The sequence below is a fragment of the Panthera uncia genome (genome assembly GCF_023721935.1).
Source record: "Panthera uncia isolate 11264 chromosome D3 unlocalized genomic scaffold, Puncia_PCG_1.0 HiC_scaffold_8, whole genome shotgun sequence".
NCBI classification, from domain to species: Eukaryota; Metazoa; Chordata; class Mammalia; order Carnivora; family Felidae; genus Panthera; species Panthera uncia.
This window is the reverse complement of record NW_026057586.1, coordinates 481,552-506,321: the sequence shown is the minus strand read 5'-3', so window position 1 is coordinate 506,321 and position 24,770 is coordinate 481,552. Positions and strand designations below refer to the sequence as shown.

The following is a 24,770-nucleotide window of genomic DNA, read 5'->3' as shown; positions in this document are numbered from 1 at the left end:
TCTCAGACGCTCAGGCTGCAGGAATTTCAGCCAACAAAACGGGCCTCCCTGCCCGCCCTCTCCCCCCCAGTAATGGGCGGAGTCAGGAAAAACCACCCGGTTGCTGAAAGAAAAAAACAAAACAATTACCGTTTCTTCACGGTCCTCACAGACCGCAGCATGGTGTTTTCTGAGCAGGGACGCCCCCGATGCTCCAGGCCGGGGCCTCCAGGTGGCGGCCTACCCACGGGGCAGGCTTCCCCATCAGGCCAGCTCTGTCCCTGCGTGCATCACATCCTGTTTGACGGTCGCATAAAGGGGCAGATGGAAGGAAGCTCCGTGTTGGTGTGAAATGTTGGGAGGTCCTACCTGGGAGGGGGGCCGGCTCATGGCAGCCCCCGCACCCCGTGTGTGCAGCGAGCCCGGACCCCCTGCCTGGGCGCAGCAGGTGTCCCGGCTGTCTGTTAGCCATTCCAGGGACACAGCTGCATGCACGTCGGGGGACGCTGCATGCCTCCCTCCCAGCCTGCACCTGGCCTGTCCGTGCTTCAGCCCGGCTGTGCCTGCCCTACCTGGGCTACAGCAGGTGCAGGGGTGCTGAGTGGGGCCCTGAGCATCCAGCAGAGAAGCGGAGACGAGACGCAGCTGCAACGGCATCTGGGCAGCGTTCCTGCAGCAGCAAGCTGGGGGCATTTGCACACGTCAAGTGCACGGTCTCAGGGAAGAGTCCTTGGGCAGCTGGCTGCAGGTCACGGGGGCAGTGGGAAACTCCCCACGGAAACAGATGGGCGCCTCCTGGCAGGGGTGAGGGGGTCTAGCGAGACCCCACGGCAGGCCCCTGCTTCGTGGGGCGGGCCAGGGGCCGGCAGCACGGACAATGAGATCCCGGATTTGAGACACGTTGATTGTGCCAGGCAGGCAGAGCGATTCAGGGCTGCCCCTTGCCCGCGGCCAGGCTAGAGTGTCAGGCTGCCCCCCCCCCCCCCCCCGCAGGCACAGAGAAGGTGCGCCAGGCCCAGGAATGCGGGCAACTGCACGTGGTCAACCCCGACTGGCTGTGGAGCTGCCTGGAGCGCTGGGACAGAGTGGAGGAGCAGCTGTTCCCGCTCAGGGCCGACTACGGCCGGGCCCAGAGGTGAGTGCCGCGCCCGCTACCCGCCTCCCCCTCCCCCTGGGGTCCCCACGACCCAGGCCGGGCCCTTGCTGCCAGGCCGGCGTTCCCAGCCCTGCCGAGCACGCGCTGTGCAGAGTCGCTGCCCGCGCTCTTTGTCCGGACGGTGCCACGCGGCCTTAGGTCTTAGCAGGGAAGCTCGGTTTGCCTGCATTTCCTTCCTGGCCTTGGGGCGGTGTCGTGAGCCACGTGGAGGCTTCACGAGTGCCAGTGGCGTGCTAGCGGCAGAGGGATGGTGAGGCGGGGAGAGGGGAGCCTGCCGGGCCTGGTGGTGCTGCAGGAGAGGCCCCTTCTATGCATTTGCAGGGGGAAGGCCTGTTTTGTCGAGAATGGCCTGAGAAAACGTCTCCTGTTCTGTGCCTGAGCTTGTTTTGGGGTAAAGTTCGGAAGCGGGCGTCAGGGGGGTGGGGACCGCAGGCCCCGGCTGAGGTTCCAGGCAGGTGCCGGGCATAGGCTTTCGCTTGCGGCCCCGCTAAGCGGCGGTTGCTGGGTGTTTGGGTCTGTTCCAGTGCTTTCTCGGCCCTTGTTCTGGTCCTGCAGGGAGGACGGCCCCGCAGCCTTTCCCGACAGGCAGGGTGCACTTCCGACCGCCTTGTTCCACCCGACGCCCGTCCACCCCAGGGCCCAGTCTGGGCCGGAAGTTCGCATCTACGATGCCAACACGGGCAAGCTCATCCGGAAAGGTGCTGTGGGCCCCGGGCCCCCCAGCTCCCTGGCGGTCCACACGGAACACTCCTCCTTCAGGTACGTGAGCTTGGGGCGGCCGTGCAGCAGCAGGCGGCCCTCTGACCCCTGAGACCGCGCACACGTTGAGAGTGGACCAAAAGTGGTGCTGGCGGGACATGAAGTCGGGGTTTGCTCCGTCCTGCGTTGGGGCTGGGCTCACCCGCTGTGGCATCGGCCTCTTGCACAGTCTGTCCCGTCTTGGTCCCCGACCCTGGAACAGGTCGGGTCAGGGTCTAGCCGGTGAGAGGTTCTGCGCACCCCAGGCACGCTCTCACATTTGCCCGCTGCTGTCTCCGACAGGCCGTTCTGTCTGCAGATTGGACCCGCGCCCTGACGTTGGCCCACCTCCCCCAGCCCGACCCCATGGTGGCGGCGGAGGAGCCAGCTCTGGGCACCCCCTGGTGTCTGGTCCTGCTTCCTGCCAAGATCTGAGTGAGGGAGGTGGTAGCTGCTTGTAAACGGGAACGGAGGGAGACTCTTCACTGGGTCAGTCCTGCGCTCCCCTGTCTTAAGTCTGAGGATTCAGGACATGCTCTTTGCCCGCTGGCACATTCTGTGTGTCGCGAGAGTTCGTTTCTACTGCTGAGATGGTGAGCTCACCCCACTCTTGCGGTCCCTCCATTTGAAAGGAGCCTGACAGGTGTGCAGGACAATGGGGTTCAGGCCGCTGTCGAGGCTCTGGGGAGGCTGGTGTCGGGCCAGGCCATGGGGGCCATCTGGGGAGGGCAGCGTCGGGCCCGGCCACGCGGGCACAGGTCTGCAGAGGTGAGGTCAAGGGAGCCACTCCCGTGAGGTCCGAGGTGGACACCGGGGCCCAGGAGGCCTGAAGACAGGGATGGGATTAGCGGAGATTTTAGAGGTGCTTCTGATAAAGTTCTGGTCAGAGGCCGTTAGACACACTGATGGACCGTGGTGCCAGCTCGGCCGGAAGCCAGCATGGCAGCACGAGAGACGTGTGGCCCCGGAGCTGTCGGGGGCAGCCAGGGAGGCCTGAGGGGAGCCTCAGCCCAAAGCAGCACCAGAGATGCGGTCCAGGTGGAGGCAGGTGTGAGTGGACGCTCCAGGAGGGGAGACTGGGGCAGGAATGGGGGGGGCAGGAGAACAGGACTCCGTGCAGTCAGCTGGCAGACCACTTACAGGTGGCCACCTCCGTGCTGACCGGCAGGTCACGGGACCGAGTGCACTCGTTCTGCTCAAGGAGCATAGACGGTTCTGCGCCCCCTTAGCCAGCGTCTCCCCTGGGGCGTGTGCCCCGGATCGTGTGGTGGCCCGTGGCCTGCCTCTTACAGGTCTGATCCTCCTGCTGACGGCGAACAGTCCTGGAAGCTGTGGTTGGGAGGCCCCGACACGGTGGCCCAGCTTGTGTGGAGCAAAGCCAGACACAGGGGCTGCGGGGGCAGAGGTTGGGGTTTGAAGCTGTCGGCACAGCTGGGACTTGGGACGGGGCCTTTTCAGCAACGCTGCTGAGTGTTGGTGCTGAGACACGCCCGGTGAACGTCAGTGCTGGTAACCGCACGTGCTGGTGCAGGACACTGGGGTGCGGTGGGAAGGCACATGGCGGGTGGGAAGGTGGGGTCTGGGCCCCGTGCCTGAGTCCGTGGGGCTGTGGGATGCCGTAGTGCCAGCCTTCCCCGCGTCACGCTTCTTGGGGAGAAGGCGTTTACGCAGGCGGGGTGAGGGGAACGTCACTGGGGCGTGCCCGAGTTTCTTACCCTTTCTCGCAGGCAGTGCTGTGACCCTCTGTACTGATGTCTCCACTGCCAGGCTCAGCCAAGATGGGCTGCAAGGGGTGGTGTTTCCCCTGCACCCTGGACGGCTGGTGGTCCTGAGTCGGGTTTGGGGGTTCGTGGACCATGGGACTGGGGTGGGGGTGTGTCCTGTCTTCAAAACTGTGCTGCAGTGGCCTCAGCCTTCGGTGTCCACGCACTTCCTCGTGGGCTCTACAGGTGACAGCCCCCCGAGACCGCCCCGCGAAGCCCCCCACTGGGCCCCCTCGGAGGACTAGCGCCTGACTTCGAGCGGAGCGGTAGGGCCCGTGCCGCTCACACGGGCTACGAGCTGTGGGCCTCCGTCAAGCACCTAGAGCCCCCTCCTTGGAGAGGCGTGATGCCGCCCTTGGGATGGTCGTGTGGTTCAGGTTCCTTTCGTGGGTGACATTCCGCAGGGAGTTGTAGTGCGCGTCACAGGGCGGCGTGTGCGTTGAGAGCGTCCACAGCACCTGACTCACAGCTTCCGGTCATCTCATGGTGGAAGGAGGCCTGAAATCCACGCCGGACCGACCGACGTTCACGTGAACAGTTCCTGTTCTTGAGAACCTGCCTTTCGTGCCGTTGAAGGTTCAGCAACAAACCTTTGAGTTAATTGTAAGCGTAGACAACAAACGTTTGGAACGTTTCAGACTTAAGTTCAGAACGGTTTGGGGATCATTCAGCCTTGCTCGAAATCAGTGGAAGGATGCCAGGAAATCCTGGACGTGGGAGAAGTGACGGGGTGTTGTCTGAGCGCACGTGCAGGTGGGGAGTGAACGTGAATAGAGCGGAACGCTGCTCTCCTGGAACGCTGACGGTCGAGCAGCGCACAGCTGCCCTTCTGTTCTGACGCGTGCGTGTGGCTTGTGTGAACAGTTTCAGATGACTGAAAAACCAGCGTTTCAGCTCCGTCTTCTTGGAGGAAAACACACTGAGCTGTAGTTTATTCAGAGGTGGCTCTTGGTGAAATTTTCTTTTTTGAACTTGGAAGCGTGGTTTCTGCCAAATATTAACTGAGTCGTTGCCAGTCCGTGTAGGTATGCAGAAGGTTATTAACAGCGACCATTAAATCTTATTAATCACGGAAGGGTGGTGGGAAGCACCGCTGTTTCCAGACCAACATGTTACCCTGCTGTGGTCGATTCTATCAGGGGCAGCTTGAGGCTTTTTTAAATAACTCTTGTCACCTTGTGTCAATTGTACTTCCTTTTTTGTGTGTAGGAAACCGTATATTCTAGAGATAATGACTGTCGGTAGAATTTATGGATAGTTCTGTTTTCAAAATTGGCGAAATGACACACAGGGAAGGTGACGCCCATCTCAGCAGCAGTCTAGAACTCAGAGGAAAGGGGAACAGGAGGGGACCGGGCACATGCGCTCACGGGCATTGTGGGGTTGCTCACAACCCCATGCGTTGTTTCGTCTTTGCGGCCGTAGAGTAAGGTCTTCCTTTCCATGGAGACCTGTTTATTTGATTCGCGTTGTGCCCCACACGCCTGTGTCCGTAATCCTCTCGGCACCCGCGGCCACCCAGACATCCACACCCCCAGTCCTCGCAGATGGAACCGTGGGCTGTGGGGCCCCTGCCCGCTGCCCCTTTGAGGCTCTGGGCCCCCTGCACCCGTGTGTCCAGGGCTGCAAGAAGGAGGGCCCCGAGATCGGTGGCTCGGCGCCATTCTGAGCCTGGAGCCCCACGTAGACCCCATTGTGACAGGCCGCCTGGAGCTGTGGGCGCGGACACCGCTCCGTGCACTTGTCTGAGGCCCTGAGGATTGTGGGTGTCTGTTCTCTTTGTTTTGATGTTTTTGGATCTGGGCTGGGGACCCGCCTAGAGGTCAGAGCTCCTTGGGGCTCTCCCACTGTTGTGGGCATTCGCGAGGGCATTTCTTCTCCCCCGTGAGATACCCGTGTGCAGAGCGCTCAGGGACAACGTGGGGTAAGAACAGGCTTCGTCTGGTTGCCGGGTGCAGTCTACCTCAGGCTTCCGCAGGCGGGACCCTGGTGGGACCCTGGGGTGCAGCGGTGAAGGGGAGTCCTGGTCTGGGGCAGGGGTGGGGCAGCCAGGACCACAGAGGAGCAGGGAGCGCTCGCCAAGCTGTCGTCAGACCTTCCCTCCCTCCCTGCAGGGATGGGGCCAGAATTCTGAATTCCTTTTTGTTTACCCATCGTTAAGGTGTGTTGTTAGTTGTGAGCATTTGGGGTTTTTTTATTAGAAGTTGTAGTTTGAGGTCACTGTAGACCCACAGGCAGTTGTGAGATGTAACAGCGGCCCTGTGTGCCCTTCACCCAGTTTGCCCGGCATCTTGCAAACCTGTAGGCCCGTCTCACGGCCTACTGGCCTGGCTGTTGTTCTGACATGGTCAGAACCTCCACCGGCAGGGGGCCCCTGACGCCCCTCCCCTTTCCACCCCCTTCCAGCGCACCCCCCCCCACCCCACTCACCGCCCCTCCCTGGGGTGTGGCGCACACAGACACTGTGTACGTGACCCCCACTCGCATCCATCTCCACTGCTGCCGCATTGCTGGCTTTCCCCTCTTGGCTGCAGCGTCCTGCTGAGGATGACAGCAGGGGTGTGTCTAGCCTGGGTCCTGGCCAGGAAGGCTGCTCCCAACCTTTGCGTCTGCTCAGTCCCTTTCTTCAGGACCCACGCGCAGGGGTGCAGCTGCTGGGCTGTGTGCGGAGCGTGTGGTTTTATTCAAAACCCGTTTCCTCTGGGGGCAGCGGTGCCTTCGTTCCACCGGCAGAGCAGGAGAGACCCGTCTCTGCACCGCTGCTGGCCTGTGGTGTAGACGCCGTATGTCACCACGGCCGCCGGACGGGTGTGCGCCCTCAAGGGACGCGCTGTCCCGACTCGGCTTCCTCAGTCAAGTGTGCGTGTCTTTGGCCCATTTTCCAGTTGGGTTGTTGTGTTGCGTTTAATCATCTGTATTTTTTAGGTACTGGAGCTTTGTGAACTGTGAGACCCGAAGGTATTTTCTCCTGCTCTGTACCTTTGCAGAGTCAGGGAGAGCGGAAGCAGTTTCATTTTGTTGAATCAGGTTTTATTTATCAGCTTTTCTCATGAATTACACGTTAGCTGTCAAGTGTGCTGACTCTTCGTGGTCCTGGATTCCGAAGGTTTGTGTCTCGATCTGGCAGTTTCATAGTTGTACGTTCTGTGATTAAGGCCATGATCCACTCTGAGTTTGTGCACAGTGTGAGATTTTAGGGTGGGGGTCAGGTTTGTTGCCGCTCTGGCACCCGAGTCAGATGTCGAGGAACATCTGTGCAGGTCTCTTCTAGGTTCCCCACCTGTTCCCTCGATCTGCACACATTTGGGCCTTTTTTCTTTATTGTTTTTTTTATTAATTTTTTTTTTTTTTTTTTTTTACATATGTATTTTTGAGAGACAGAGCATGAGCGGGGGAGGGGCAGAGAGAAAGAAGGATACACGGAATCCGAAGGAGGCTTCAGGCTCCGAGCTGTCAGCACAGAGCCCCAGACAGGGCTCGAACTCACAAACCGTGAGCTCGTGACCTTAGCCGAAGTCAGACGCTTAACAAACTGAACCACCCAGGCACCCTGGGCCTTTTCTTGATGTTAAGGTGAAACATTTCGTTTTTCACCTTTAAGTATGATGTACCTGTAGTTTTTCTGTAGATGCTTTTCCCAAATTGGGGGAAATTTCCCTTTCTTCCCATTCTTCTGTGAGTTTTTATCCTGAATGGATATTAAATTTTTCCAGATGCCTCATCTGTACTCATATCATGTGGTTTTTTAACTTTGGCCTGTCATTCGAATTCTGTTTCTCTTGTTGGCCGGTAACATTTCTTTCGCTGTTTTCAAGAGTGTTTTCGTTGTCTTGAATAAGAAGTTTGACAATGGAGTGTTTTAATGTGGATTTGGAGGTGTGTTCTTTTTGGATCCACTCACCTTCTCGAATCTGGAAGTTTAATGTCTTGCCCAAATTTAGGATGTTTCCAGCCCTTGTTCTTTGAGGACTTTTCCAGTTCTGTCGTGTTTGTCCTTGTTCTGGGCTCCTGGACACCAATACTGAATCACGTGTTCTTCAGGCTGCTCTTTCTTCCTTTTCAGTCTGTTTTCTCCCTGATGTGTAGACTGAGCCATTTCTCTTACGCATCAGGCTCTGTCCCCTTTGCCGTGACGTGGAGCCCGTCCAGTGCAGTTTTAAATTTTCATTTATCGGCGCGTTTTTGTTCTGACGCTGCCCCATGGCGCTTCCCCGGCCGCGGTGGCTGTGCCAGGCCTTCTCCTGCAGCCGCGTGACCAGCGCTTGGCGGCCTGTCGAAGCCTTTTCATTGCGATGCTGTCCCACGTGCCCGAGATTCCCCGACCTTTGCCCCCGCAGAGTGCACCTCCCCGGCTGTCCTCCTCCTTCGGCTTGAGGTCTTGCTGTTCTTGGGAGGACAAGGGGTTTTCTTTCTTTCTTTTTGTTAAGTTTATTTATTTATTTTGAGAGACAGTGCACGAGCAGGGGAGCGGGGGGGGGAGAGTGCAAAGCAGGCTCCAGGCCATCAGCCCAGACAGAGCCCGACGAGGAGCACGATCCTGTGAACTGTGAGATCGTGACCTGAGCCGAAACCGAGGGTCACGCTTAACCGACTGAGCCACCCGGGCGCCCCACGAGTGATTTTCAGCTGAAGCCTGGGTGGTTTCACGGCACGTTGTGAGAGCCTTGACCTTACTCAAACCTCGAGTTTGGCTGTCTCCCCCTGGCTCTGCTCCGGCAGCACGGTGGACGCACCTGTCCCTGGTGGGGAGCCTGGGGTCCTTGTTGCTCCTGGGCCAAAGGGTCACCTGGGGTCACCCCCCAGGGTCGCCACAGACACAGGGCGGGTGGGTGTTCATGTTACAACCAGGTGAACGTCAACGTCTGACTCTGACACCTCCCAGCCTGGGGTGAGGGTCTCATTACTTGTCCTGGCCCCAGCCACCAGGGTCTCCACGGACACTGCATAGTCGGGGGGTGCCTGGAGGAAGATCCTGACCCCACACTCTGCGTTCTCTGAGACCAGTGACGGGGGCATGGTTTGTGGTATTGGCCTGTGGGAGAGCAAGTGACTGTCTGAAGCTTTCCTGTTCTGCAAGGGGGTCCCTCTGTGGGTTTCTCCTGGAGAGATCAGGCCACTCTTTGGGCTTTGCGTCTGCCCGTTGGTGTTTTGCGTCGCTGGCTCCTGGGCCTCTTCCGTCAGCCCTCGAGTCAGCTCTCTGTGTTCCCCTGCCGGTGGGGGTCTCTGCCGGCGCCCCCAGGAGGATGGCAGAGGCCCAGCTGCCTTCCTGGGAGTAAAGTCAACTTGTGATTCAGAATAGACCGTGAATCTTTTGTGTTTCATTTCCTCTTGCATTTACGGTCTCGTTCTTGGGGAGCTCTGCGAGCAGCACGGCGTGGGGGCCTTGCAGGTCGGGAAGAGGGAGCTCTCCGTCCTGGGGGTTTAGTCCACCAGACCTCACCACGTTAGACGAAACTGAGCCATTACATGTTACCGCAGTAAAAGAGCTGTGCTGTGACGTATTAGCTGTTTTCCAAACGGGAAAGGAACATAACGCTAAGAATGGCCTGTCTGGCACTTTTGTGACTCTCTCGCTCCCACCGGCCTCTGCACCTGCCTGTTGTGCTCCGCCCTTTGGTGGAAACCCAGGAGGAAATTCTGCCGCCTCCCGTGTGGCGTGTCGTTGAGGGGAGACGCCCTGGGGGCTGGGGGCCCTTGACTTACTGGCCGATTCGGTGTCTTACGTGATGAAGAGAATCACCCCCTTTCGAGGGATAGCGCCCGAGAGGTAGGCCGGCCGGCGCTCCCTGGTTAAAACTGCAACTGCTTTTCCAAAGGGAGACTGTACGTGGCTGTTTTCAGTAGGAAGATAGGTGGCCGTTTCCCGCGGTCGCCCCGGGGGCCTTGGCTGCAGGGTGGGCGGCGGGCAGCGTGGTGTGGACGGCACTGGCGAGGCTCCGGTGTCAGGTCCTCGTGTCTGTCCCTAACAAGTCCCCCTTTCGTTAGACACGCAGCGGCTGCTTTTCCGCGTTGTGGCTTAGACGTCGTACCCGCGTCTTCTTCAAAATCAGGAGGCTTGGCCGCGTCGTCAGTGTCTCAGGGAGCGGACGTGTTGGGCGGTGACAGTGGGGTCGGAAGTGTCCTTGTGCCCGTCTCGGGGCCGTGGCCCACCTGAGAGCGCGTGCTCTGGGCCTGCCGCCGACACGGATGCGTGTGCCGAGGGCGCCGTGAGACGCTGCGCGGCCGGGCCTGGGATCGGCTCCGGGGAAGAGCCTTCTGGAAGTGCTCACTGGTCTTTTGTGTTCGTGTTTGATTGATGGGCAGAACCGTGCGGCTGGAATGCTGGGTCGCCTTCCCCGGTGCCCGGGTGGACGGTGCGCCGACTTCAGTCCCCGCAGCCTGTGTCTTCAGTTCGGCAGCTCGTTCTTTCTGTTCTGGGCAGAATAGAGAGACGTGCCGCGTTGGTTTTGTTTTTTTTAAAAAACTCTTGCGGCTTGCTCGACCTTACTTTGAGGATAATTACTTCTCCTGCTGGTTTCTAGGAACGTGCTCGCTAGCTCTTCATGTCTTGTCCTTCGCTCTGAGCCGAGGGACCCAAGAGCAGCGGTGCTGTGCCGGGGGAGGTGGGGGGGTCGTCCGCTTTCAGCGGGAGGGAAGCGCGCGGGGACCGTGGAGGGTCAGGGTGGCTTTTCGTAACTAAACGCCCTCTGTGCTCTTGTTTACGAGCTCCGAGTCGGGAGGCCGTGGAAGCGCCTCTCCTCACGCGGGCCCTGTGACGTTCGTTTCAGAGTGGTTCAGCCGCCACCACAGATGCTCGCTCAGGAGCTGCCGGACACCCGACGCGGAGAGCGGCCCGGCCCCGGCGGGAGGAAGCGACAGCCCAGCATGTCAGAGACCATGCCGCTGTACACGCTGTGTAAGGAGGACTTAGAGAGTATGGACAAAGAGGTGAGGCCCGCGGGCGCCGCACGCCAGGGGCAGGGCGCCCACCGCGCTCACGCTCCGCCCTCGCTTGCCCAGGGACGCTTCCGCTGGCGGATTTGGCGCGGCCTGGAGTGACGCGTCGGGGCGTCGGCGACCCTGGAAAGCCCGGCCGCGCCCCACCGGGGGTGCCTGAGCGCTCCCCCGACCCCGCCGTTGGCGAGGGCCCGGCATCGGGCGGGCAGGGCCGGGGCCACTGGCGGCCTGCACTGCCCAGCGGGAGATCCGAGGTGACCTCCTGCCCGGGTCACGGGGGCTCTAAAACACAGATGACGGTTGGCAGTTCACGGTAGGATCTTATTATTACGCCACTAAACGGCTCTAGGCGACGTCGGTGGCGTTTTTGTCTCTTCAGATCCTTAAGTGTCAGAGTAGTGATAATAGGGCCGTGAATCCATTTTGGATTAGAGATTAAATACGGTAGGATCTCCCTTTGGGACAAAACAGCCGAAACTGCAGGTAATTTTGTCATCTGCCCGGTGCTTCGTCCCCTGAAAGGAGCCCGTCCTGAGGCCCGCTGGCCCCCAGGCGCCGTGACCCCTGCTCTCCTGCTCCGGCCAGTACCCTCGAGGGCGGGCCCCCCCGTCGGGGTTTCCGTGTGTCTGTAGGTGGTGTGCGGGTGGCGTCCGTGCAGAAAGCCACGTCGCGCGTCCAAGTGAACGTGGCGCTTTGTCACGCCCAACCGGCCTCTGCTTGGGACGGAAGCCGTGCGCCGGCCGGCCCCACGGCCGCCTGGGTTTCTGCTCCGGCACCGCACCGTGCTCCGTGCTCGTTGCCACCGGTGGGAGGGCCCGCGTGTAGAGAAGTGTGTTTTCGTTTATCTTCAGTAGGGGAACGTCAGTGGCACGTTCGGTACGGAATCTTACCGGGAGCCCTCGTCCCTTTCCGTCGCCGGTTTACCTCGCGGCGCTTGGAGCCTGTCTGCAGGTGTGTCGATTCCCTTTCTTGGCCATTTTTTGAATATTTAGCTGGTGGAGGTGCTCTTTTATTGTTGTTTCCCAAGTGTTTTCTCCGGAAGAATTTCCTCAGCGCTACTCTTTGATCTCTGAGCCCAGACTGGGTCGATCCAGGAGGTCGCTGACCCCACAGAGACCTGGGGGAGAGGGCCGCTGGCCCGTGCCTCCCCCGTCCTCCCAGCCACCCTGCAGACGCGCGCACACCAACCTGCTAGGTAGTGACGGCTACTTTGGTACTTGTTCCAGGTCAGGGGACGTCGGAATCTTACCGTGAAATGAAAGTGCTACGTGCAGCTTTCTGTCACTTTGAGAGAAAGGAAAGGGAGCCTCTGAGCCTTCGATCCGGCTCCTCGGCGGTAGGAAGTGGCAAAGGCCAGAGCAGCCCGGCACTTGAGAGCTGGTGAGCCCCACAGGGAGGCAGGTGCCACGCTCGGGCGCTCACACTCCACCTCCGCTCCTCTTCCCCAATTCCTGGTTCTGGGCAAGCACGGCGGCCCGGAGGCTGCGGGGTTTAGGGGTCGGAAACTGAGCGGCGGGGAAGCGAGCGTGCGTGACCGTGCCCGTGTACGGCGGTGTTCCTGCCCAGCACGTGGCCAAGGCTGGAGAGACCTTCCCGCGCACCCGGCTGCTGGGGGCCCCAGGTGGTCTCGGCAGCTTTGCGCCAGGCCACACGGGGACGTCCTGGGCAGAGTGTGCCCCTGATAGGAGGGATACCCTGGTGTCAGAAGATGCCTGTTGCCGCGTGTGCCCCTTTCTCCTGGAACACCCACGTGCCCAGAGCGGGCCTCAGAGCCCCGTTGTCGGGCGGCGGGAGACATGCCTCTGGAAAGCAGGCGCGCTGCCTCCGGGGACACTGGTCTTGGGCTGCTTGCTCCGTGAGCTCGAGGCGGAGGCTCTGAGAGTCCCACGTGGGCTTGGCCGGGTCTCGTCAGGCGCGCTGCCCTCAAACGGATCTGGGTTCGCCATCGGGAGCGGGGAGCAGAGACGGTGAAAGGGGGAGATGTGTGACGATCGTGCTGCACACGCAGGTTTCAGAGAGTGTCACGGGCTGCAAGGCGGCGGCTGAGGTCTCCGAAGGGAGGGAGGGAGGGTGATGCTCCTAGGAGACTCTGAAGTAAACCTTTGGAGAGAATCCCGGGCGGCTTCCCCAAACCTGGAGCTGCTTGTGATAGAAGGGGCTCTTGTCTCTGCCGCTGACATGTGCGACTGCTTTTGTTTTCCGGTGGTCCTTGTCCTTTTGAGATAATTCAGGGGGGACTGCTGTTCAGCGTCATTCTGGTTTCCGTAGAAATTGGTACGCGTTAGAGACTTGGGTGGCCTGCTTTTTGTGCATTCGTTCTCGGATTTATCAGGAACGTTCAGTTGAGTAACCGAATGTCTCTCGTATCAGTTCATTAGTGGCTTATCTGCCAATACTTACTTCAAATACAGTTAGGTTCTAGGAATTGTGAAATCTGCCTCAGGTCCCCTGGCAGGATTCTGTACCCTCAGCAGGCAGCTGTCTTACTCAGTTCAGTAAACGAAGGTCCCAGTAAATAAGAGTGACCAACATGAGCTTCCTCCGCTGTGACCACCCACACCGTGTCCTGATGCCCCCCATGCTCACCTGTGCGCTCAGAGGCCACTGTAGTTGTATTTTTTTAGTCCACTAGAGGGGGCTCTTCAGACAGCCTGTCATCAGCATGGACAGGTGCTCCGCAGCCAGGGTGTCCCAAGGTGGGGGTCCATCAAAGGCGCTCTGTCTGGGCCCAGGCACAATCTCCAGCCCCCAGCAGCCCCGGCCCCCTTCATTCTGTCCCCCATTTTGTCCTGCCGGAGCTCCGCTCGAGTCACCCAAGAGGCACAGCTCGCCGGTGACAAAGTGCTCTAGGTCCTGCAGGGCCCGCCCCTGGGCTTTTGTCCTTGTCATGCACCAGACATCATGCTGGCATTTCAGACCAGCATCCTTGCAAACCAGGGTCTGAGAATCTTCCGGTTACTGTTTCCAGACGGTCCTAAAACCACAGCAGCGCCGGTTACTGTTTCCAGACGGTCCTAAAACCACAGCAGCGCCCCTCAGCCACGGCCTCCCTTTCCGCAGTTTTGGTCCCACCGCACTCCAGACACAGCATCAGAAAGTCAGCGGCAGCCTGATGGCACGTCGCACGCCCCTGTCATTTACCTCCCCCACGTGACCACGAGAGAAGGAAGGGAGGGGAAGCTACGAGAGACACGCCGCGTTCAGACAGCTGTTCTCACAGCGTGTCACCACACTCGTCACGTCTTACCGTTAGTTTCTGTTAACCTCTCCCTGTGCCTGACTTGTGGACGAGCCGTGTCGTAAACGCACGTGTAGGGTTCAGGCGTCCCCGGGGGGTTTGCACTGTACCTGCTCGGATGAGGGAGGGACTGCTGTATGCGCATGTCTAGCATGCCCCTTTCTGTTTCCAGTCAAGTCCTCGCCCAATGGTTATACTTTGTGTATCGTGGTTTACCCAGCGCTTTCTGCCAAAGCTCGGTGACCTCGCCGTGTCCTGTGGTTCAGACTGACGTGCTGGGCGCGCCCGCCCACGTGTTCATGCCGTGGCAGCAATTCTGTGTCGTGCATAAGACGGCGAGCCTTACTTTCTGGTACGGAGGCCATGGTTTTGTGGAACGTGTAGGTTTGTTTCTGATGAGCACGCGCGGTGGGCTCACACCTTTCCTGCTTGTACACAGTGGTCCTTTTCTTGAGAGGAAGTGGGGCCTCGGGCATGGGCGTGCTGGTGTCTGGGGCGTTAAAGGGGGCCCATCCGGGCTAAGCGGAGTGTCCCCGGGAGCCACGTGACCCTGAGAGTCCACGAGATGCGTGCACCCTGGTGTCCATCCATGTGAACGGTCTCACCCGTGTTATCGGCGGAGGAGTCACACGATGCCGGGGCGCTGCCGGGTGGTGACCTCAGCCTGAGGCCGCACACCAGCACGTTCCCCCTCTGCTTCGATGCTTCGCTCGGTGCGGGACTCGGGCATCAGGAGCGGCTTCCCACCCGATGGCAGGTCTGCCCCATCTGGCAGCAAGTACGTATTCTGAATAAAATAGGCACGTTGTCCATTGGCTTCAAAATGTTGAGATGAAGCAGCTTTATTCCAGAAGCTCCTCAGGACCCCAGCTTTGGGGGCACATGCAGGTGTGGCTGTGACACGGTCTTAGTTGTGGTCGTGGTCGGTCAGTAATGCACTCGTGTTTTGTGCAAAGCAGGACCCACAGGGTTAATGGAGCTCTGTGCTCTGCCTGTAAGTCCTCGCAGGGCGTCGCGCCCCCGCGGGAGTCTGCATCACAAGCCTTGGGTTTCCATAGGCGAGCTTTAGTCACGTGTGTGTTCGTTTGTGTTTTTTTTTTTAACATTTATTTATTTTTGGGAGACAGACGGAGAATGAGTGGGGGAGGGGCAGAGAGAGAGGGAAACAAAGAATCCAAAGCCGGCTCCAGGCTCCCAGCTGTCTGCACAGAGCCTGACGTGGGGCCTGAACCCACAAACCTAAGATCATGACTTGGGCCGAAGTTGGACGCTTAACCAGCTGAGCCACCCAGGCGCCCCACATGTGTGTTCATTTTAAGCAAACACACAAGGGAAGTGCAGAATGGAGATCTCACTGTCGGTTCCGAGGCTGATGAGCAGTTTTTATGGTGGGATGTGTGGGCTGTGGCTCCAAAGTAGAAAAGTTCCATCCTTTAAGTTAAAATGTACAACTTATTTTTGAAAGTTAAAAGTTCAGTATCCTATTAAAACAAAATTAGTTCAGAATCAGATAAGTAAACAAAGCGTTTGCCATATGTAATCAAAGGACCAGTCCGTGATGCCTCAGCACACGTCTGAGAAGCACAGGGAACACTGCGTGGGGAGGAAGAACAAACCAGCACTGGCCCCGGTGCTGGCCCAGGTGGGTGAACCCCAGCCTCCCACCCCAGCCTCCCTGGCCCCCTGTGAGGTCTGCAGCTAAGGTCCACAAACAGGAACAGCAGGGCCCTGGGGGCGCCCAGCCAGCTCAGCCGGGAGAGCATGCGGCTCTTGATCTCAGGGTCGTGAGTTCGAGTCCCTCGTTGGGCCTAGGGCTCACTTAAAAAAAAAAGAAAAAAAAAAAAAGAATTCCTTAGAGAGAGGGAGGGAAGAAGTTGGTTCATGGAAGTCAGCACCATGCAGCAGGGAAGGCCAAGCGATGCTAGTGGGGGTTTTGAGCATTTTTTTCTCCTGTGTCCCCGACTCTGGCCCTCATTTTGGAGGGATGTACGTCTCTCCCCCAGGCTTTGCTCTGGGTCAGCCCCTGTCATGGAGCTGTATCGCCACTCTGGGGTAGGCACCCAAAACACAGAGGGTTTGGGGACAGGAGCCTGTGGCCCAAAGCATATGGAGGCTCCCTTCCCTGCCTCTTAGCCCCATGGGTCACCCCAGCCACACCATATTGGGCAACGGCTCAGGGTGCTCTGAGAGAAGGGCCCCCCCAGTCTGTACAGGAGCCGACCCGGGCCCCAGGCTCACCTCCAGGAGCACAGACACGGAACACACCCTGATAGACCTGGGAAAGACAGCGTCCACGGAAGCTGAGGCGGAACTTTCTGTCTTATCCACTCTGATCAGGCTAAACTTGCTACAGTGCACGCGTGTGTTCCCAGAGGCGGTAAGAGGGTGCAGTATTGGAGCGTCCGGGGCACAGTCTGAGTGAGCAGCAGCAGGCACCCACACAAGCCAGCCCGGACGTCGGGCTCTGTAGACCAGCACCTTAAGGCATCTCAGTGGCCATGCTCCCTGGGGAGAAGGGAGCAGCCTTGGAGCGAATGCAAAACGACGAACGACGGTGGGCAATTCAGAACTGGAAAATACACTCTCTGTACACTTGTCCCCGAAATTGGCAGGAGACAGTGCCGGTAGGAGGAGGAAAGGGCCCACGATCAGGGCTGCAGCTGCCACCTGAGGCAGCGGTCGGAGCCGCGGGCACGTCTGGTCGGCATCAGAGCTTCACTCAGCGTGCGTGTGGGCCGTCCGAGTCCCACAGAGGGGGAAGAGACGGGCGCGAGACAAGATTCTTGGAGGAACGGTGCCCGAAAACCTCCAGGCTTTGGTGAAAGGCATAAATTTACTAGTTTCTGATGCTGTAAACTGGCTGGCCCGTCGTCGGATTTCCTGAGAGCGGAGTCACATGGTACACCTGTGTCTGCTCCCAGCTCCCTTCTCCCCGGGACCACGGCGAGCCGCGTGGGAAAGGCCGCGTTTGAGAAGGGCCCCGCGGACTGCGTCTGGAGAGGAAGCCCAGGGCAGGGCGTGTGGTGGGATTTGGTTTTTGTTGGCCAGAGATTACTCTGAGAGTTACTTGAGGCCAGTCCTGGGCGTGGTTGAGCCGAGTCGTGTGAGTCTGATCCGGGGTGTCTGATCCCGGGTGTTGTGCGCACGCTCTGTTAGCGGTAAGTTCTTGCAGAGGTTTAGCTGCTTGTTTTCACGACAGCCTGGGTCTTTTCCTCTGTGTGCAGCCCTTTGGGCGGCGAGGCTCGCCTTACGAGTGCACAGCCTGGGCAGCCTCACGGTCACTGCTGAGCGTGATCAGGCACAGAGGTGGGGCAGGGGCAGAGACGCCTCGGTAACTTTTGCCAAGTGACCTTTCTGTTCACACGCTTCCGTTTGGAGCAGGTACTCGTGGACCCATTAACATAGGTATGAGATTCAGGGATCTCCGTGGGCAAGCAGGCTTCCCAGAGTGTTTCAGCAAAAAAAACCACTGTGAGCGAATTCCTCGTGCCTTAACGTGGGGTCCTGTTGCGTTCTAGGAAGCAGCAGCTCTGTAACTAATGTCACAAACTTCCCAGGGATCTTGAGATAATTAACAAATACTGAGCTTTAGAAACAACACCTGAGGTTGAAGACAGTAACGTGAAGATAGCTTTTTAATACTAGGATAGTGTGGACATACATCCCGATTTATTTCTCGTGTCTCAGACTGTCCTGTACGCTCCATGAGGTCAGTCTGGGAACAGGCACGCCACACCGAGGCCACGGAGAAGGAGCTGTGGCCGGCGGCCGCGTGCCCGGCTCCCGGGCCGCTGCAGCCCAGAGAACGGCAGGCTTTGTCCAGGCCTGGGCAGGCTGGGGCAGAGCACGTGGGTTTGGGCAGCGCTGCCTCTGTCCCCTTTTCTCTGTGTCATCCTGCGGGAAAGTAAAGCTTCATATGTCTAAACACCATTTCAGTTTCATTAAGAGAGAAGGTCGCCTGTTGGAGTGACTGGGAAGCTTGCGCCTGCGGCCGAGCAGAGATGTGCACCTGTGTGGCTGGTATCTCGTCCGGTCATTTAGAGTAGCCCGTTCATACGTGTTTCTGCACACGCGTCTCCTTCCATCCGACTCGCCACTATCCCGAGTCACCAGGACGCACGGTTGTCCACCCCAGTCCCAGCCAGCGCGTACAACACGGTCACTTTCGCATGGCCCGCGGGGGATTGTCCGGGGGTGTCGGGTCCCTGTCTCTGCGAGTTCCGCCCCGGAGCGAGCAGGAGGGGTAGAGGCACGTGCGGGACCCATGCCTGTTTTGCAGGGTCCCCACTCCTGTTGGGCTGGGCCGCCCACCTTTCCAGGCGTCTGTTCTCCCACACCGTCCCCCTCAGCTGCCTTAGGTCTCCTCAGCTCCTCGTGAGCCTGCGTCTTCGGGTGAGTGATGGGAACGGTTTCCAGGGTGTTTGATGTGATCCGTGTGGGCCTTTTGTTTGAGAGACTTCAGTAGTTAATTTACCATAAAATGAGGTTTTTGTCTTTACACGCTTGTTTTTCAGGTCTTTCTTAAGATTCTGAAATATGTATTCTGGCAACTTTTAAATAGTATATATAAAGTAAGTGGTTCGTTGCAGATTGCTGGTTTTCAAAAAGTGCGTAGTTCCCTTTTTATGAGAGAAAGCCCTGGAAAGGCGTCCATTGTTCTGAAGCAGATACGTCTATATGAGTAAAACAGAACGAGGGAGAGCAAGTTGAAGCATAGTTTGAGTACGACCAGATTCTGACATGTGTCCACAATTTTAGCTTGGCCGTGCAGGATGTTTCTGAACCTTCCAAACACCTGGCAGAGCGGGCACGCGCGTTGGTTGGCCGTCCGCCACGCTGGAGGAGCGAGGAGACTTCTTCCCGGTCAGCGGCGCTGCTGACGCTTTATGGGTCACTTCGCGGCCTCCGAGGCAGTGACTGTACTTTGGTGGTCAGACATAAAATACCTGATTTTTTAAGTTCCCGTCTTTCTCTTGAAAAGGTATGATGCAGAGTCAAAGGCCTGAAATATTTTCAGAGGAAAATTTAATACTAACAACTTGAATAGACTCGTGCATCAACAAAGAGTACGCACAGCCAAGTGAATATAGCGGTGACGCCTGAACGTAGCTGCTTAGAATTAGTTTTGTGCTTTCTGCTAAATGCCTTTAGCTCAAACCCCGTGTGTCACCTCCAAGGACCTCGCAGTGAATAACCTGTTGATAAAGCTGTTGCTTTGTTTAGTTAGCTGTTGCTACACTGTTTCTGCATTTGATTGAGACCCGAGACCTGCACGTGAGCTCCTTGGGAGTGAGCGACCAACGGATCGCGGGTCTGGGGTTGAAGCTGCTCCGTGTCGGAACGTTCCCTCTGTCAGTCACAGGCTTTGTCCCTCGGTGTCCCTGCGGCCTTGCGGTCCGTGCAGAGCAGCTCACGGCCCCGTGGGGGTGCCCGCTGCCTGGCAGGGGAGGTGTGAGCAGCCCCGTCCCCGAACAGGACTGGCGGGGGGCAGGAGGGCAGGCCCTTGACCCTTTTTGTAAGGAGAGGCTGCAGTTGTCCGGCCTTGCCGGGAGGTTCCCCGGGGCGCCACCCAGTTGTTGGTGGGAAAAATCAAAGTTTTCGTGAGTTAAATACGTCTCACCACTTGCCTTTCCTTGGAAAGGAATATTCTTTCCTGGAATGAGCTGAAAACCTGGTGTTTCTGAATTAATGCATTTTTTAAAATTTAACATTTAAGTTGCCATTACATCCCTGTAGTTCCAAGTTCCCAAAGTCTAAAAGCTGCCGTGAGAGCACCTTCAGGGTTCCCACAGACCCCGCTTTCCCCTTGGCTGTGGCCAGTGCCAGGTTCCTGCGGCAGGTGGGCTGGCCGTTGGGGAAACGGCGCCCCACCCCACACCCAGTGGCTCTTGTCCTACCCGCCGGCCCATGCTAAGCTGTTGAGACTCGTCCAGGAAAGCACAGCACTCCTCTGCTCTTGCCCAGATGTGTGGGGGCCACACTGAGTGGCTCCGACACTGCCTGGACCCGCACACCCACGCCCCTCAGATGCCAGGCATGAGGGGGAGGTCCCGGGTTGTCACCCGTACTTGTGACCGACCGGCTGCGAATCGGGGTTCCATCATTTGCTAGGGCAGCTCCGGAAGTCAGGGACACTCTTGCTTACGCTGAGTGGCTTACCGTGTCATAAAGGATGTGACAGGACACGGGAACGGCCAGATGAAGAGCCACACGGGGTGAGGTCCCAGCGGGTCCTGAGCATAGGAGCTTCTGTCCCCGTGGAGTTGGGAGCGGGCCACCCTGCCGGGACGTGGGTACGTTCACCAACCCAGAAGCTCCCCGCACCCCGCACTTTGGGGATCTTTGTGGAGGAGGCGTGATGGGTCATGAACTCAGTCTCCAGCCCCCTCCCCTCCCTGAGGACGGGTGTGGGGCTGCAGGCCCCAGGCGTCTGCTCTGGCTGGGCTCTGGTGACCAGCCCCATCCAGAAGCCCACCTGCAGTTGCCTCATTAGGAAAAAGGATGATGCTGTCAGCCATCAGGTTAAAGGGGCTTAGGGGCCCTGTCAGGAACCAGGGACAGAGACCAATAAGCATCTCCTCCTGTTGTACCCACTTTAAGCAGCTTTAAAGATCAGATAAGGGGCGCCCGGGGGCTCAGTCAGGTAAGCGTCCGACTCTCCATTTTAGCTCGGGTCATGATCTCACGGTTCATGGTTTCGAGCCCCACGTTGGGCTCTGTGCTGACAGCACGGAGCCTGCTTGGGATCCTCTCTCTCCGTACCTCTCTGTCCTTCCCCTGCGCATGCACTGGAACTCTCTTGCTTTCTCTTTCAATATAAATAAGCAAACTTAAAAAAAATACTTTCAGGTGAATGAAAATAAAAACCAACAAAACATACCAAAGATCAGATAAACTTGTTAAATACTGATCCAGTTCAAGGTCATAAAAATGTTACTATGTTGGCTTACAGGATTTCTGACATCACTGCTTTTTCTGAGTAAAGTTTCTACACGTGGACTCTGTTACTCAGGTATTTTGGGGGGGAAACATCTTCAGCTCTGAGTCATGGTACTGAGGGCTGAGCGACGCGTAGTGTTAGTATGGTCGTCTCCAAACTCCACTTCGTGCCTTTTTAAGTAAGTCGATGTTACCATCTTGACACAGTCTGGCACTTCTCAGGCGTTCGTCCGGGTGTTCAGGACGTCACAGAGGCGTTGCCTCAGAGCTTCGGAGCCTGGGAGTGGAGTCTAGAAACGTCTGCCTGCCGGGCTCGGCTGCCGTGACCGCGAATGGGTCTGTGAAAGGCTGGCTGTGCTGCCCGTGGGCTGTGCGACCCCCCAGCCCACCCGACGGGCCGTACAATTTCTCCATCACATATTAACTTAGAACCAAGAAAAAGAACAGTATCAGTTGCACCGGTGAAGCATCGCTTTCTGAGAAAACAGTGTTCCAAGAGCGGAATTGGAGGCGGGTGCTCGGAAACCCAGAGGAATCGGCACGACGCATGACGTGTCTGCAGTGGCCGTGTGCTGTCTCCTTTTCCTTCCCTTCTTCTCTCCTGTCCACCTGATTTTTACCTCATCCGGTGTCTTTGCTGAAAGAGTGGTGGATCTGAGAGAAAGGCACGGAGACCAAGGTCAGACAGGTGGAAAGCAGGACCCAGTCTAGAACCCCATCTTCTGTCTCCAGGCTCCCCCGAATCTGGCGTCACTGCTCCTTCTGCCATTTGACGGCTGTTAGGAGGCAACTTCCATCCCCTCGGTGGGCGTCCCTGGGGGCCCGGCACTCGGGTTGCTGGGCAGCCGACCTCCCCCAGGCTGCAGGGGAGCAGGGAGCGCTGACCCTGGGCCATGGCCGTTAGTTCTCGTCACCCTCACATGGCACGTCCGTGAATGGTTAAATGTGAGGTCTGTGGGAGAAAACAAGCGCCCTGGAGCAGGCAGGGGGACAAGCACCCTCTGTTGAGCCTCTGGGGACGCAGCTGGGCCCCACTGGCGGCAGCCGCCGTCCCCCTCCCGAGACTCCAGAGTGCCTCCTGGAAAGCAGTCGAGTGCGGCTTCCTGATCATGAGCATTTTAACAGAAAGCTTTGATTTCTTCACCACAGCGTTCGTTAGCGCACTGGAGAGAGAATCCTGTTAGAGTCTTGCCGCTGAGAAGTGACTGTCGGGCTGTCCGCATGTCCTGCCCCAGGGTCACACTAGGGGTCCTGGGATCCCAGGAGGGCCCCCCCGCTAGAGGAACGGCCTGGGCCTTCTCTGCTTTCTTGGCCCACCTCACGTCCCACCTGCAAAGGTCCGGGCTGTCACCCATCTCGGGCTCGGCCCTGCACGCTCCTAGACTCACAGCTATGCCCAAGGCGAGCGCACGTGGTCGGGACCAGATGGGGCCGCGCCGCCCTGCCGTGGGGGTCGGGTCGTAGGCGTCGGGTGTGTGCCCTGACTCTCCCCCTTTGCCAGGTGGATGACATCCTAGGAGAGGGCAGTGATGACAGCGACAGCGAGAAGAGGAGGCCGGAGGAGGAGGGGCCGCAGGAGCGGCCACTGCCCCGGGAGCCCCGGGCCACGCTCGAGGCCACAGCATCCAGCGAGAGGAGCACGGCAGACAGCCGGGGGCCCAGGTGAGGCGGTGCGGGTGAGGGCCCGGTGAGGGGGGCAGGTGAGGGCCGGCCCAGGCGAGGTCTGCAGGCGCGATGCGGTAATGTGACAGATTCTTCAGGCTTTAGCATTTCAGAATGTTATGTTGACGGTGACGCGAATTTTTATCACAGTCTTTATTGTTTCAGTTGCCACTCACGGAGATCTGGGTCTTTCCCCTGTGTAAGTGTAAGTGGTAAGACGTCCGCCTACCTGACCCGGGCAGCCCCGCCGCGGAGGGCAGGACGACGCCATGGCCAGCACGTTTTGACGCAGTTGGTGATTTTTCACGTGCCCGGCTGTGTTATGGCGCAGGTGGCCTGACCGTGCCTGCTGGTGGTGGCTCAGTGTCCACGTGACCGCATCTTGTGCCGGACCAAAGAGCGCGCCAGGATTGTACGTCTTTCCTGAAGCATCTTTCTGTCTCGCTTGGATTTGATCATCACGTCATGTTCTCTTGGCTCAGTTTCCTTCCTTTCTGCCTTTTTCTAAGTATTCTCCCCACCGCGGCTCAATTCGGTCTGCCCGGAGCCAGAACCGCTGTCCCGAGTGTCCCGAGTGTCCCGAGCCTCCCCTCCGGGCCCTGCTGCCTGCTGGGGACTGTCGTCTCCGCCTCCGGAGAGGCCTTCACCGTTCCCGGCTCCAGCATCTTGTTTCTTTGCTCTCTTACTTCGCTGGACTAGATGCATCTTCCAGGAACTTCGTGGACCAGGGTGCGTGGGAGGCCAACGAATTTGGCACATCGGGAGATGCCTTCCTCGCTCTGTCCACACTTGCTTGACCGCGGGGCGGGCGCTCCGTAGCCCGGGGAGGGAGTCGTGTCCCTCAGAGTCCAGACGGCTCTGCTCCGGGTCTGTCTGCGTGTGGCGTTGGCGGGGCACCTGCTGCCGCGCGACCTCTCTCCCCTGCTGACGGGCGTCTCCGTCCCGCCCCTCGTGTGCGGGAGTGTTGGGCACCACCTGTGCGAGCAGACGGCTGCTCGTGCCAGGCCGGGGTTCCTCGCAGGGCCTGACCCTGCCGTCGTGAGAAGCGAGTAGATACGCGTCCCAGGTATCAGGTTTGAGAACCGCGTCTGGAGCCTCCTGTGAGCCATGCGACCGTGGGCGAGTCCTTGAACCTCCCCGTGTCTTCATTTTCCCCTTTGAAATGGGGGCGTTGGCAGGCCGGCACAGCCTGTGCACGTAGCTGCACATAACAGCCCCCCTCCCTTGCTTGTGTGGGGGCTCTTTTCTTTATAAGCCACCTGGTCTGACCCGAAGACGTTCTGTAGGTGAGTAAGTGCTTTTGAAGAGAGTTTGGTGTACTGGAGCCAGTCCACTTAGAAGACAGGATCGGGCCAGAAATTCTAGCAGCACACGGAGGGGACGTAGAGATGCGTTGTCCGTGTGTCGGAATTTTATTCGGAGAAGGTCCGTGCGTCCGCAGCTGTGCTACGGGGCCGTCCTGCTGGTCCCACGGCAGACCTTTCCAGCCACGTTGAAATGCTGTCCGGTCGTCTTAGGGCACAACTTTGATGAGAAGCACGATGCTTGTGCTGAGCTGTGTCGCCTTCTCCACGCAGAGGTCCCGCTGGGGTTTCCGAGGAGCCGACCTTCCGCCCGCTCTGAGTTCCTCTGTGGTGGTGCCGGCTGATGCCAAGGGTGGTGATGGCTTCTCAGAGATGGGGAGCGCGCTCTGGTTGAGCTTGTTTTCTCTGTCACGTAGGAAATAAATTCAGAGCAGTTTTCACAAAGACCCAGAAAGGCCTGGCTGGAGCCCGCAGGAAGGAGCCTGTGCTCGTGGGGCAGTGGACGCAGGCGCTGGGCAGGCCGAGAGTGCCCATCTGCTCCGGTGTGCCCAGAAACAAGAGGCACCGGGGCTTGCTGGAGAGAGCCTTTGCTTTGATGTGGTTTGGGGGCTGGCCGTCTGGACGGGACCGCGGAGCAGCGCGGTTCTGGTCCCGAGGGGCTGGGTGTCCTGTGTCTCGGCGGTCAGCCCTGTGCAGGCAGAGGAAGCCCGGCGTCCAGCCCGTCCTGTGGACAGCGTCCACGCAGGAGGTGCCGACATGGCCACAGGAGCTTGAGGTCCTCAGGTGTGTGGTGGTGGGTGCCGCGGGCCGAGCAGGACCAGACGCGCGGCTGAGCCCCCGCTGGGCGCCAGGCGTCCTGGGAGCCCGGCCCCCGAGCGTCCGGAGAGCTGGGGAGTAAGTCCGAGTCTCTCACTTCCCGCAGCGCTTTCTTCCACTTGCCACCCAGACGGCAACTGCTCCGCCCCAGAGAGCCGTCGGCCGGCCCCCCCACCCCGGCCTGTCCCTGATTCTTTGGAACTTGGACGTGTGGCTGTCGGAAAAGCTTCAGTGTTTCC

At 58.8% G+C, this 24,770-nt stretch overlaps 1 protein-coding gene across 4 annotated transcripts in view; it reads left to right on the top strand.

Annotated features, from left to right (window-relative positions):
* The window catches only part of CTDP1 (CTD phosphatase subunit 1), a 57,280-nt gene that overhangs the window by 22,893 nt on the left and 9,617 nt on the right, over positions 1-24,770 (top strand). For 3 of the 4 annotated variants that reach the window (XM_049620309.1, XM_049620310.1, XM_049620313.1), the window contains exons 9-12: positions 973-1,114; positions 1,691-1,894; positions 10,404-10,563; positions 22,251-22,411. In XM_049620309.1, coding sequence (XP_049476266.1) covers positions 973-1,114; positions 1,691-1,894; positions 10,404-10,563; positions 22,251-22,411 — 667 coding nt within the window. The remainder of the gene's footprint in view (positions 1-972; positions 1,115-1,690; positions 1,895-10,403; positions 10,564-22,250; positions 22,412-24,770) is intronic. The other variant, XM_049620311.1, reaches the window with a different exon arrangement.